Source organism: Thermobia domestica, chromosome 13, assembly GCF_964235325.1.
Source record: "Thermobia domestica chromosome 13, izTheDome1.hap1.1, whole genome shotgun sequence".
Classification (NCBI taxonomy): Eukaryota; Metazoa; Arthropoda; class Insecta; order Zygentoma; family Lepismatidae; genus Thermobia; species Thermobia domestica.
The window spans coordinates 86,849,977-86,864,154 of NC_137466.1; the positions used below are offsets into that span (position 1 = coordinate 86,849,977).

Genomic DNA, 14,178 nt, shown 5'->3' on the forward strand with positions numbered 1-14,178 from the left:
CAGGTCAGCGCGCGCCTTCTGGTGGACTTCTTCGAGCTAAGACACACAACTACAAGCAACAAGTTCAGTGTTTATTTGTGGTCACCCGTTTCGTTTTCACTTAGTTGTTTTGGGGAATGCGATTTAGTGTCCACCCTGTGTGTATATAAAATTTTAACACATGTTTTCCTTTTAATGCTTTCTATTCAGAACTGCAGCTTGTAAATTTTCATACATATACTAGAGAGATACAGCTCTGACTTGGTAAGTCAGAATACAGCATGTAACTACGTATTTTGCTAAAATATTATATAGGATTGAATATACAGCTTCTGTGAACATGACTGTACAATACTTTTTTTGTGATAAATTATAAAAATAAACGTCGTAATATCAGGATTACAAATGGAACATCCTACATGTAAGCAGAATTCACTTTCAACATCACTGCACTAAGGGGAGAGTTCAGCCGGGTCAGCATCTCTTGGCTACACCACTGTTACAGATACTTGAATTCATGGAGCTTCTCACCGCCTGAATCACTGTAATTCATATGAAGTGATATTTTGTAACATATTAATTTAGGAACACTTTTAGTACCTTGAGATGCCATACATTTCATTATGTGAATTTCGATACTTTCAGATACTCTTCCATGATCAAAACCATTCTGAGACAGTAGTAATGGCGGCTTTTGAGGGAAGTCACATCGTTATAAATTTTGAGATTATCATTATAAACTAAGGAGGAGAATTTACGTATTATATTAATTCTTGTATACATCTTTCTGAGGCTCTATGAAACTTTATTCTGGTAGGTTGTAGTGATAGAATTTATAGTTTTACCAATGTAACTTTCCTTAAGAGCCGCCACTACTATTGCCTCAGAATACTTTTGATCTTGGAAAAGTATCTGAAGGTATCGAAATTCACGAAATGAAATGTATGGTATCTCAAAGTACTAAAAATGTACAGATACCGCGGTTGCATCGCAATAACTTCTGAGATGGTACACCACATTATAGGAACTAGGAACTTTAATACATGTATAGACAGACGCGTGATAAGGGTGTATTGTGTATACTAGAATCAATGAGTGTGTTTGGGGTTTACTGTGTCCAATCAGAGATACTTCTTGGCTTGCGGGTGAGCTACTATTTTTCACGTACCTGATAAAAAAATCTTGGTAAGTCAGAAATCTTAGCATGTGTGAATCTACATTACAAGAAGCAAGTTTCTATAAACAGCATGAAAATTAATTATAGGCAAATCATGTTCTAGTAAGTTGTTGAAACGGATTGTGCGCATAGATTTGTATTGTTACGAAATTATTAGAATTGTTCGAGGGAACTAAAGCGTGGCTGCCTACCGCCTGTCTTTTATATTTAGAACCCTTTCTTGCAAATCTAGTAAAAAAATATTTTTGACTAGAGCAATAGGGATGTACACGAGCCAAGAGCTGTTGCTGTCTCGCCTCGAAAATATGTCGTGAAATAATATCCCCTCTCGAAAAAGTGTATCTGTTTCTATTTAAAAAGCTGTGTGTTATCTTGTCTCGTCTCATGTGTAACCCTATTGAAGTTCAGATTAAATAGTTTATTTGGTTTGTTGAATTGGAATTTTGCGTCCCTTGCAACAGCGAGGCTTTAAGACGAGGATCTATAGCTTAAGGTGGGAGCTGAACAACATGAGCTGCTATCGGGAGTCGAATGCAGATCTCTCAGGTCAAAGACGGGTACGCTAATCATATAGCCGCGAAAACCGTCTACATTATTTATTTGTACAAGATTTAAGAGATATTATCATTCTGCACTATATAAAATTACAATAAATGTATATCCCTTTATTTTGGTCTATTCCTAACTCGTAACGTGCCAGTATCATTCTGTTCAATAGTAATTTGTTTCGAATAATTGGTACGTTTAAGGATATATACTACATACTACATATCATATCATATGTATATACAAATTTAAATTAGATATGGGGCCGCGGTGGCTCAGTGGTAGAGCGTTCATCTCGGGTATGCGGGGTCCTTGGTTCGTTTCCAGCTCGCACCAAGTTGACTTTGTGGTAGACAAACACCATGTGCGTGGGTCTTCCCGGGGTTCTCCCGTTTCCTCCCACTTTATTCATTACATTTATTTCTCATCATCAACATCTCCTTAAACCTAGCCGGTATAACGTGGGACGTAAAACTGAAAAATTTCATTTCATTTCATTTTTAAATTACATGTGAAGAGAAGCATATGACGGGCTTCTTTCAAAAGGGAACATTCCCATTCAATATTTTTTAAAATTTAAATTCACTTTTATTGGGATGAGCTCTGTTGGATTATGCAAATGGAAAGATTTTTGGTAGAAATCATATTGCCAAGTTAGCCGTTTCTATCCCCCTCCCCTCCCCCCCAAAAAAAATCCCGTCTCATTCATTCACTTCTAGTGTAAATATAGTAATTGTGGAACATTTCATCCCAAAGATACAGAAATTGTTAAAGGTTAATTTCGAAGAAAGGAAAAAAAAATGATCTCTTTTGAAAATAAGTTCCTCATATATTAAGTTCAAAGACATAGTTGTATGGATTTTGCAAAGAGATCCACTGTGCGACCGTAATGTAAAGATACGTTTGAAAAAGATATAACTGTTCAAGGTGTAGACAAACAATGTCCCAGAAAACTGTGGATGTTCGTGACCTCAACAAGAGAAAATAAACTGTTGGAAAACGTATTATACCACTGCAAGTTCGGACTGAATATAAGCTTGAAGAAAGAAAGAAGAAGAAAAAAAAAGGCTCGGAAGCTTGTAGTAAGAAATCGTGAATGAGTGACTGACTGATCAATACCCAGGCCAAACCAGTGGAGCTAGAAACTTGAAATTTGGACAGGGAAGTTTATAAGATTAGTAACGTGAGGTACCACTAAGGAAGGATTTTTTGAACTTTGACAAGGATGTGGAGAGGGATGAAGGTTAGAGATATGAAATTTGATCTAGAAAGAAAGAAAAGGGGTGAGAAGAGAAAAAAGATGGGATTACAATTATTATAATAAGACACTCACTCATATCGTGAAATCTCTTAAGATTAGAAATATTAAATTTGAATATTTAACTTTTTACCTAAAATAATTAAACATCTGTATCAGCGTTTTTAGATATTTGACCTGGAGTGGAATAGAAAGGGATAGGAGTGCTTACGTTAAGATGCCCATTCAATGTGTTTCAATATCGCATTAGACTTCCAAGTTACGAATTGTACATAAAAGGTGCAGAAGGAAAAACGAAAATAATGCCTGCAGCAACATGTGCACATTATTTTACATAATAATAATAATAATAATAATAATAATAATAATAATAATAATAATAATAATAATAATAATAATAATAATAATAATAATAATAATAATAATAATAATAATCGTACATTTCTAATAGCTAAATGAATTTGACGATGTTTTAGTTTGTCGGTTGTCAAAGTGTGGTCTACGGACCTCAAGTGATCTTCGAAGTATTCCTTTGGAGTTCTCTTATATTGAACATTAGTCCCAAAAAAGACAGAAAAAATAAAATCAAGATGAATCACACATTATAGTTGTAAATCTGATAAAAGAAGTGAAATCTTTGTTTAATGTTGCATGATTATGCCCTTTAGGCTAAGCGAGACATGTGATTAAAGCAAGTGAATGATGATGGAAGAATTGGTGAAATGAGTGTGGGAGGAAGCGGGAATACCTTGAGAAAACCCATTGTTGTCCGCCTTAAACTTACTTGGTCGGGAATCGAACAAGGAACCTCATCCACCAAAGATAATCATTCTACCACTGAGCGATCATGCCCCCTTGTCTGTTGTCAAACAGGTTGATTGGTTAACTGTATTTTTGGAGTCTTCTAACTAAATAAGATGAAATTTGGTTGTTTATTTTTAATTCATATGCTCAATAAAGAATTTTAAATAGTTTGAGATCTTGTGTTGGGATTTTAAAAGGTCACATAATAATAATAATAATAATAATAATAATAATAATAATAATAATAATAACAATAATAACAATAATAATAATAATAATAACAATAATAATAATAATAATAATAATAATAATAATAATAATAATAATAATAATAATAATAATAATAATAATAATAATAATAATAATAATAATAATAGGGATATTCGCTATGTAAAAAGTATTAGAAAGTAAACATTTACCATTCCTCATAATTCTTGAAAGGTGGTTAAAATGATACTATTCTAAAAGAAATGCACTAATTCTCCTGGTTTCCAGATAGCTCACACAGGGTAGGGTGAAGTTTGGGATATATAATTTTAGGAATTTTTTAAAAAAATACTTATTTTAACATTTTAAATAACCTGAGATAAAGTTATCAAAACGAGGTTAAACTATTATTTTTTAAAAAATATCAGTTAACCATTTCTTGAAAATAAAAGTTACTTAAAATTCAGCATTATTAAATTTCTATGTATAGGCCTATTTAAAATTTAATGAAATAGAAACTGGTCAGGATATTTATTGATTAATTGTAGATTAGCGTTGGTTTTTAGCACTATATTTATATGAGCCTCGACATACTTCTCATAAAGTGATATCCGAACCATTACCCGGACTTGTATTCGAGGCAAATACACCGAGGATTGAACGTGACACCACACATAAAGACAACACGCTCCTTAACACTTGGACACGAAACTTTTGAAAGAATGAGATGAAGGGTGTGGTCGAAAACAAAGGAATAAAAAAAAAGGAAGAAGTAGACTCCAGTTATTGAGCATCATAGATCATTTCTACTTGAAAACAAAACTTCGGTTAGTAGGAAACCGTGGGTCTTCTCAACCTGCGACATATGACCTTGTATCATAATAAATACTGTGTTCATAGAGAATTTTAAACCTGGTATTTATCGTAAATTCACGTATTCGTTTATGTATATAGGGTGTTCTAAAAATGGCGCCCACGGACCACAGAGCACTATTCTAAGGAGTTCGAATTGATTGCTACACCAATAAGTGATGCTAATGTCAATCAATCTATATATACAGTAGAGCGTCGATTATCCGAAGTAATTGGGGGACATGGGTGTTCGGAAAACTGGTTTGTTCGGATAATCGAACTGTACATGTTTATTTGCCAAAAAGAAGTACTGTACAGTAAATTTATTCATAAAAACAGGCATCTCTAAGTATTACAAAGTAACGTACAAAGGCAACTTTAGTAGGAATATATAGTATGTGGTACAGTTTATTAAACAAAAATATGTACATATTACCTACGCATTTTGCATGAACAATACACACAGTACACAAAATTAACGTTTAAAAAAATCCTTTATTTTGGTCTGTCTAAGCAAGCCTACACGCTTACGAGCAGCTAAGTCACGTACTTTTTTCATTACAGATATCTGAAAGTGGACGGTAGGGTGGGAGAGTAACAGGTGCGAGCGAGTACACAGTTCGGTTAAGCGGTCGTTCGGTTGACCGACGTTCGGATAATCGACGCTCTACTGTATATATATATATATATATATATATATATATATATATATATATATATATATATATATATATATTCGTATATAAAGATAAATTTATCAAATGTATGCAGGTTTTTTTTCTTTTTTTAGCATGCTTTTCTGTAATAAAAGCAAACTGTAATAGTACCCAGTTCTGAGCGGACATGGAAGAAATTTCAACTATAAATAGCAGACATGCATGAAAATCTCTTTGCACTTGTTACATATATCAGTTCTAGATAATTTTAAGTCTCTCTTAAGGTGACACGATACATAAAGAATAAGGGGCATAATAAATGCAATTTTTTTATATTTAAAAAAATGAAGCGAATAAAAAAGCACCATATGTTGTGTGACCAAGAGAAAATACAAGCTACTCTCTTATAAAACGCCCTAAGTGCGTAACATGTATTGAGCAATAAATTATGAACACTGGCTGAAAGAAATTCGAAGCAACAACATGTAACGTAGCAGGGAGTATATTATAAATCAGTCGAGCCACAGGCTCTAAAGAAAATCTATAAGGTTTGCTGTAGGAGAGAAAAGCCTTTTGACTGCTGGAATCGATGTTCTTTTTTATTATTATTATTATTATTTTCATGTACTTGTTTTTCAATTCCTTCTCAAATCGTCCGCATAAAAGAAGTCAAGTCGATGACCGTTGGCGTAATCATTATCAATATTTACGATTTGAGGTGCCTGTAGAGACTGTGAATATGATTGTCTAGGTTCCACTTTGAGAAAGTATTCATGGTAAAAAATTTTTTTAAAGAGGAATAAAATTCGTTTAGAGAATTGCAGAAATGCAGACACAAGTTGTTAGAAACTTCGCGAAGATTTGTTTATTACGTAATCCAGTCACAAACATAACGATGAATAAAATCCTTTTTAGATAATTACAGTATCACTTCATTTTAATCTTTGAAGAATCAGAATGGACAAATGTATTGTAATTGATTTGATTATTGGGAAAACTTTTAACATTGTACAGATACCCATCAATTTAATGGAAACTTTTTTTCTTTTTTTTTAAAGTACTGCCTACCAGATTAATATAGCGTTTTACCATCTTTCGCCCCACTAAAATAGCTATGATATTATGGAATGAAGTCATAGAGATCGTGAACGCTATGATGCAGTGGATCACTCAATTCTATGAAAGGGGATAGAGGCAGAAATTGCGCCCGATTCCTGTTTCTAAAACGAACCACAGATATTCAATTATGTCCAGATCCGGAAATTGAACGGCCCAGGAGAGAAGCTGAACCTTGATGTTTTGTAAACTATGAGAGTAGGCCTATACTTTAGTACCAGTTTTATCTTAATGGGTGTTATCATGGCTGCCAACTGTATGGGTTTCACCCGCATTGTACGAATTTAACAACTCAGATACGGGTGTACGGATTTCTATTCAAAATGTAAGGGGTGAACTAATAATTGCTGGGGAAATGTGCGGGGAAATGCTTGGACTGATCAAGAAACTGTCGGTCGTATTCAGAGACGTTCTGACACGTGACTAAAGAATTCAACTAACACATGTTTTATGCACTAGTCAGGCCGTTAGTATGACGCTAATTACACGCGAAAATGACTATGAATACGGCCCTATAGCCTATGTCTGAGAATTTACTGAAATCTGAACTAATGGTGAAAATTAACTTTCACATGACCTGGAAAGAATTTTAGTCTTATGTAGAAAAAGAATCCTGCTGTGTTGAAAAGTGCTAAAAATGAAATCAAGTAGTAAGTTTAAGTTTGTTCAAAAATAAATATTAATTACAGTTGCATATGAACCTAATTTTGTTTTTCTAACAAATATTGCTACACAGACTTAAAGAAAAAAAAAACATACATGGATATGGTTTGACTGAAATAAGATCCTAATTTAACGAAATTGAATTTGGAGAACTCAAGTTGTGAGTGTACGGGTGAGCAGGTTTGAAAAGTTGGCAGCCCTGGGTGTTATGGTTCTTGCACAGGTTACAATTTTTTCTCGACTTTTTCGAAAACCATACATGAGCTTTTATGCTGACGTATATAATTTCATAACCACGCACAGTGGCGGATCCAGCCCGGGACCGGGAGCCTAGGCCCCCAGTTTTTTGAGAGACGAAAATAATTAAAGCTATTATATATATATATATATATATATATATATATATATATATATTAGTAAACTCATGATATACCTGTCTATCATAGGCTGGGTTCTGCCTTCCTCCCCCCAGTTTTTACCTTCTAGATCCGCCACTGACCACGCATGAGCTTTTTATGCTGACGTATATAATTTTATCCAGCTGAGTGATACCTTTCGTCTTTGAAACTCCGTCCTTAAACACTAAATAATATTGTAGAAGTCATTCGAGAATGATTATTTGTAGTTCGTAAGTATAAAATCAACATTTAAAAAATCCTTACGTGCGATGTGTACTCAGTTACGTTTAAGGCAATTAGATACTGGTATTTTATAATGATGCATATGGACATATACGTTGTGCATAAATTACGTAAGAATTGTATACGTGTATCTTGTATTAGACTAAAAACCTCTGCTGCATTCCAGAGAAGTACTTTGAGAAATTTGGCAACAAGGAATGAGTGCATTGTTGCGGTGAGATTTCGGGGCAGGACACCCGCGTGGCCGGGTCGATCGTCTGTCACGTCTCTGCCTGACACGGAGAAACCCTGGAATCTCGCATACTTTTCACTACATCAAGTGTTGCCAATATTTTGCAACGAAAATTCACTAAACAGATTAAAGGAAGAAAGAATGTGTGAAACAAAAAAGAGGGGAGAAAACCAAAGAGAGGGTAAAATTCATGCATGCATTACTTCATTATAAATATAAATATATTTTTCGAGCCAACGTTAAATTAGCAATGTAGACCTAATAATACTACCACTACTAATACTAAAACGACATTAACCTGTTGAATTACCACGATCCTTCTTTGGGATTTTTTTTTAAATTATTATTATTTGCCGTAGGAAATACAAGTACGTTTTGCCATGACAAAAAGTGTTAAGTCTAATTTGCCATGATTCCAATTTGGGGTTCGTTTTAAATACAAAATGTATTCATAAGCTGCTTTATTTTTGTATCTTTTATTATCTTATTGTCCCTAGTACATAAGAGAAAATACAAAGAACTTTAACTTCATATAAAAATTTGGTAATTAACTGGTTAATGATATCAGTATAGTTTATAACATACTAATAGTTCGTTATTAGAGCATAATTTTCAACAGTGGCGGCGGTTGGACGTTAAAAGTGGAGGGGGAGGCAAGACATGATCTGAACAATTGTATATCAATGTTAGATTTCCTGGTTGTTTCTAACACTGTTTGATGAAAGGTTGTATAACTAATAGGACACTCTTTTTTTCACTTAAAATACTGTATATCGTATTTCTATTTTATTAAGTAAATTCATAAGAGCAATACAGGTAGGTACTAGCAATTTATACTCTTAAACAACGAAAGTGTAAGAAAAGATTTGAGTTCTTGCTCATGAACATCTTAAAATTCTGTCTGGAAAATTGTGTGATCAGATTATTTAATAAATTTGCAAAACAAATAAATAAAAGGGATAATATTAATCGTAGTAATGAATAATGACGCTTGTTTTCCAGAAGTTATATTGAAAGTGGGAATTAATGAACAACTTATACTTTTAATTCCACACATGCCATTAAATGAATGTTTTTACTCTTAGAAAATGAAATACAGTAATTACTGCAAACATATGCTATTGTTATTTAAAGAAATATACAATTGCAATATTAATTGCTTTGAATTACAATTAAAACGCAATTCCTGTAGATTTCTTGACTCCAGGGAAGACAAATAACCAATACGTACTCACGCAACGGCAAATATCATATGACACCATTTTTTTCTATGAAACAGTAATACATACAAAACCTTTACCAGGCTGTCCACATTCTGGAAAGTAAGTGAAAGTCAGGGGAAGATCAGGGAAGTAAAAATGTATCAGGTGAAGACAGGGAAATGGCAGATTGGTCAGGGAAAGTGCTCAGCACAGTGCCTCGTGTGTTACTATCACCGAACGCCAACGGAGCACGAACACAAGACAAGTGCTCTCAAAGATCACGTACTGTATTACATAGACGTTCCCATTTTTTTGAAAGTAACTACCTGCACTCATTTAGTAAAATCTCATGTTTAATGCTTTGGCATGGATACAATTTCCATTTCTTATGGTGACAATCATTTAGATTCCCATTTGGTACAACCTAGAAATTATAAATACTAGATTCTTTCTACGATTTTCCGTTTCTCATGAATGCAGAATTCGATTTTTTGTATATAGAATTTCTGTTAAAACTTGGTACAAGTTATAAACAGTAGACTCTCTCTCTCTTTTTTTTAACAAATTATTAGACCTATTATAAACTGGATTAACTATAATAACTTCCTGTTTTCTTTTGAAGTATCTTCTAAAAAAACACTTTCATGCCAATAAAATAAACAAAGCAGCTTCTAAATGTATTGCGTGTGAAGAATAATTCAAATTTCTAGAGCCTTTCTCACTGGTCTAGTGGATAACACGCGTGATTTGGTGCACGAAAGCCCGGCTGAGGTTTCCGATGAGAGAGCATTGAAATTTGAACATTTTACTGTGGTTTTGATTTCATCTTAAACTATAAGCCCACGTCTTTTGTAGCCTCTGTGCTGCTCAGTAGCGACACTCATTTTCAATAAACAAAGAAATCAATTTCCTACAGTGATATTATTGGTTCTCATAATCAGTTGAAGATATTATAGTATAGTCTCAAAAGGTATACAAACACACACACACACACACAGAGAGACCTATATCATTATTAATTCAATGTTCTTTCTTTAGCGCAATTATCGTTTCTTGCTTTTAAAAGTATTTTCCGACTTCTTTTTCAACCATTGATGTGAAAAAAATGATTTCTTTGATATTATTTCCCCCTGTGTTTTTTCTTTCTTTCTTTCTTTTTTTTTTTTTAAAAAAAACATCCATTGGCAAAAATTTATTTCGTTTTACTTTACATAGTTTTGTTTCACTTCTTCTTTATCAGATGGCATTCCATTGTTCTGGCGACAGAATGAGGCAACAGAGAATGGTTGAGAAAAACCTGAAAACACCAAAACCAAATCGCCGCTTACCATCTGTTGAATTTTGTAATCAGCATTAGACCAAAAGGCAAACATATAAACGTGAAGTATAAAAGGGAAGATGGAATATCCTCCTAACCAAATTTTCAGCTGCGTGTTGTTGTTTCTGTAGAATACTTTCATTTCATCTTTTTAACCCCCTTTAGTTCCGAACTTCCATGAAAACTTTTGCGAAGAATTTATTGAGGTGTAGTTTTTAAAACAGATGCTTCCTTCCCTTCTTTCTTCTACTATCTTCGTAGGCAGAAAGAAGAAATCAGCTGAAGGGCAGAAGAAATGAAGTTTTGGTAGTTAATGGATATGGTGGAGGGGAAAAGAACAGAAATATTTCATGTGGATATTTTGAAATTCTTCCTTTTTTTATTTATTCTTTCCTTCTTTTCCTGTTAGAAAACCGAAATCTCTTGCGGGTTTGGTTGTTTCCGCAACACAGTTTTTTCTTCTTTTTAATATAACATTTAGAAGGCTAGAGGCATATTTCTATACCTGCTTCGCTGTTAAGAATGTGTTTATTCTCTTTTTATGAATGAGTGTGAGAATATAATTGTAGAATTCGAGAAAACATAAGAAATATAAATAAAATAATGTGTATATGTATAATATTAAAACTGTTCCTCAGAGAACTTTCATATTAAGGAAACCTGTCTACATACAACACTTATAAGTTGGAAACATCAATAATAATAATATTATTATTGTAGGAATCATAAGTTGGCTATTATTATTATTAATTACATAATAGTTCTGTTGTGTTTTATTGCAATAAAGAGATTGATAATGTATCATCTAATTAATTGTACCAATTTTGATACATGCAAAGATAAAGGAGATGTATGCAATATTTCGAACTAATACACACAGCTCAGTGAGTGAGGCAGTGTTTCGAATTATTACTTTAGTGTGTATCTCGGTTTTAGTGAGTACTGGCGTAACTAAGAGATTTTTATTTATTTACTTATTTTTCCACCTCAAAAACTGTCGAGTTCGTGGCTTCGTCAAGAGATACAAGGTGTTTACATTTAAAAAAAAAAAATACACCTTACAGATACTATACATTGAGACATATTCAAAGATTCAATAGCACAGCACACAAGATAGCAATAGCACACGCCATATAATACGATTCTTATAGCATTAATATAAGAATAGTTGTAGCAATGGTGTGTGGTAACCAACAGCTAATATGTGCAGTAAATAGTAGAAACCATGTAAAGGATATAATGGGGTGCGGATTTCCCTAAAAGACATAAAGAGCATTTTAGTGCAGAAAATATTATATTTGAAGACATAGTGTATATATAATAACGTACAGATTCACTACATTTATAGTATGTATACCGACAAATTTTCAATGTGTACAATTAAGATTTTGAGAAATGTATAGACGCCAATAGAACATGAATTTTCAAAGTACTGGGAGCTAAATTTTGAAAATAAAGAATAACTATTTGTAGCTGTAACATGGTGGCTTATGCTCAATATGTGCGTGATCATCAATATTTTTAATTTGAATTGGTATATTAGTTAGAGTCCTACTGTTTCTGGTCTAATAATATAATAAAATAATCCTGCTGATGTGTGTCTAAAATATTTGTAATGATATAACATTACAGATCATTTTTATCGTATTTTAAACTAGGATCTTATAAACATGTTATTTTGATATGCAGTATTTTACTTATTTAGTCACTTTTACTGTCACTGTTCAACTAAATTTATTTGTAGTTTACAGTAAGAAACTGCAATATAAAAGAATTCCCTGATATAGCTCAGAGGGGGAAACCGATATAAGTCGTCACGCCAAAAGGCTTGTTTCCGTTGCCGTGACGTAGCAGTGCATTTTTGCATTGTTTAAAGCGTTGTATCTCCGTAACTAAGAAATATTCTTGTGAAATTTTTGGTATGTGTACTATTGAAGACTACTTCTACACGATGCTATCATTAAATTATAACTTTTGCTCAGAAAGGAAATGTCCATGGTCTTATAATATCCAAATAATTATATATAATTATAGCTATAGCTATGCCTAATTTAAACCCTAGTGTATGTTAGTGTAAGATGTTATATAATCGAAATAAAGTTACTGACTACTTTTTCTTATCTATTCTTAGGGCGAGTCCACACTGGGACGAAGCACCAAACACTGGCAGGCACCTCAATCCTCGCAGAATCTTCGACGAGAGATGATTGAGGAATACCGCCTGGATGAGGCTCAATTAGCGACTTTACATGCCTTGTATGATTTGCCGCTAAGTCTGAAGCCTCACAGGATACGGCCGATGCAGAAGCCAAGTGTAAAGACAGTGTCCATCATAGAGACACTGAGTGGACTGGCCCACGAATTGGTTACAACAACGACCACGACGACAACTATAGCATCAACAACTCCTGCTGCCGTTGCCCAGTCCACTTCCGGAAGCCATTCCTCCGCTGGACGAAATCGTTCCAAGTCACGACGATCGGAATCTCATTTGCAGCAACTGCAAGAACATCAACAACCTCCTCCACCTCCACCACCTCCTCTTGAAAAGCGGAGAGGCGTGTCCATGGGTTCAAAACCCGCCGATGTGGATCTTCTTGCTTGTGGAACGGGAAAGCGAGGGCGACATAGTCTTGAAGACACACATCATCGATCGTATAGAGGTCGTACTCCAGATTGGATTCGAAAGATATTCGATGTGGCGAAGAGAGGAAATCTGGATAAACTGGTAAGATTGGCTCTTAACATAATGATACTCAGCTATTAAAATATCGGTCATGAAACATGTATTTTCAAACTTCCATTATTTTTACTTCCAATATGTTTAATGTTCAAGTTACATCTGGTATGTCTGAACTGATTTGTCCAAGTCGGGTTAACACAAAATGTTACCGCTGAAGTTTGACTATTTAATGGATTTTACCTTAATTACAAAGTTAGTGCAAGATTTAGCTTTAAAATGTACGTATATTCTTGAATAGTTCAGATATTCCAAAAACTAAAATAAACTTCTGATGCAACAGCTCTTAGGGAACAAGGCCTACCAGCTGGCTTGTGTCACTTATACCTTTGGGATGATGTGGTCAGCACATTGACTCCCATCACCATCAATGATGGCTTTTTAGACCGGAGTTTGCTACTTCTTTCTTTCAAGTACTGTGTATTTTGCGATTCTTTCTTTGTGCATTTTGTGGTACCACTATTTCCTTGACGTGTCCTTATTTAAATATGATTGTCTTTAATTATCTTCAGAAAACCACGAGAGAAAGTGAAAAATGACAAAGAATACTTTATTTGTTAGCCCCAGTGTTGATTATTTTCTCGCTAGTGTCTCTCAACTCAGTAGAGACTAATTAAACATTTTTATGTTTAAAACCACGTTCCTTCGAGACAAGTTCAATGCACGTCTTATTGTTATAGTTCAATTAGTAATATTTCACTATTAATATAATTACTGAAAGAAGGCACTACTAATATAAACCGTAGCATATATACATGCTAGATTCAGAACAGGAGACCCGAGTTTA

At 33.8% G+C, this 14,178-nt stretch overlaps 1 protein-coding gene across 2 annotated transcripts in view; it reads left to right on the forward strand.

Moving 5' to 3' along the window:
- Positions 1 to 14,178, forward strand: part of LOC145668296 (uncharacterized) — a 259,797-nt gene that overhangs the window by 188,317 nt on the left and 57,302 nt on the right. For both annotated transcript variants that reach the window (XM_081736022.1, XM_081736023.1), the window contains one exon: positions 12,783 to 13,379. In XM_081736022.1, the coding sequence (XP_081592148.1) occupies positions 12,783 to 13,379 (597 nt within the window). The remainder of the gene's footprint in view (positions 1 to 12,782; positions 13,380 to 14,178) is intronic.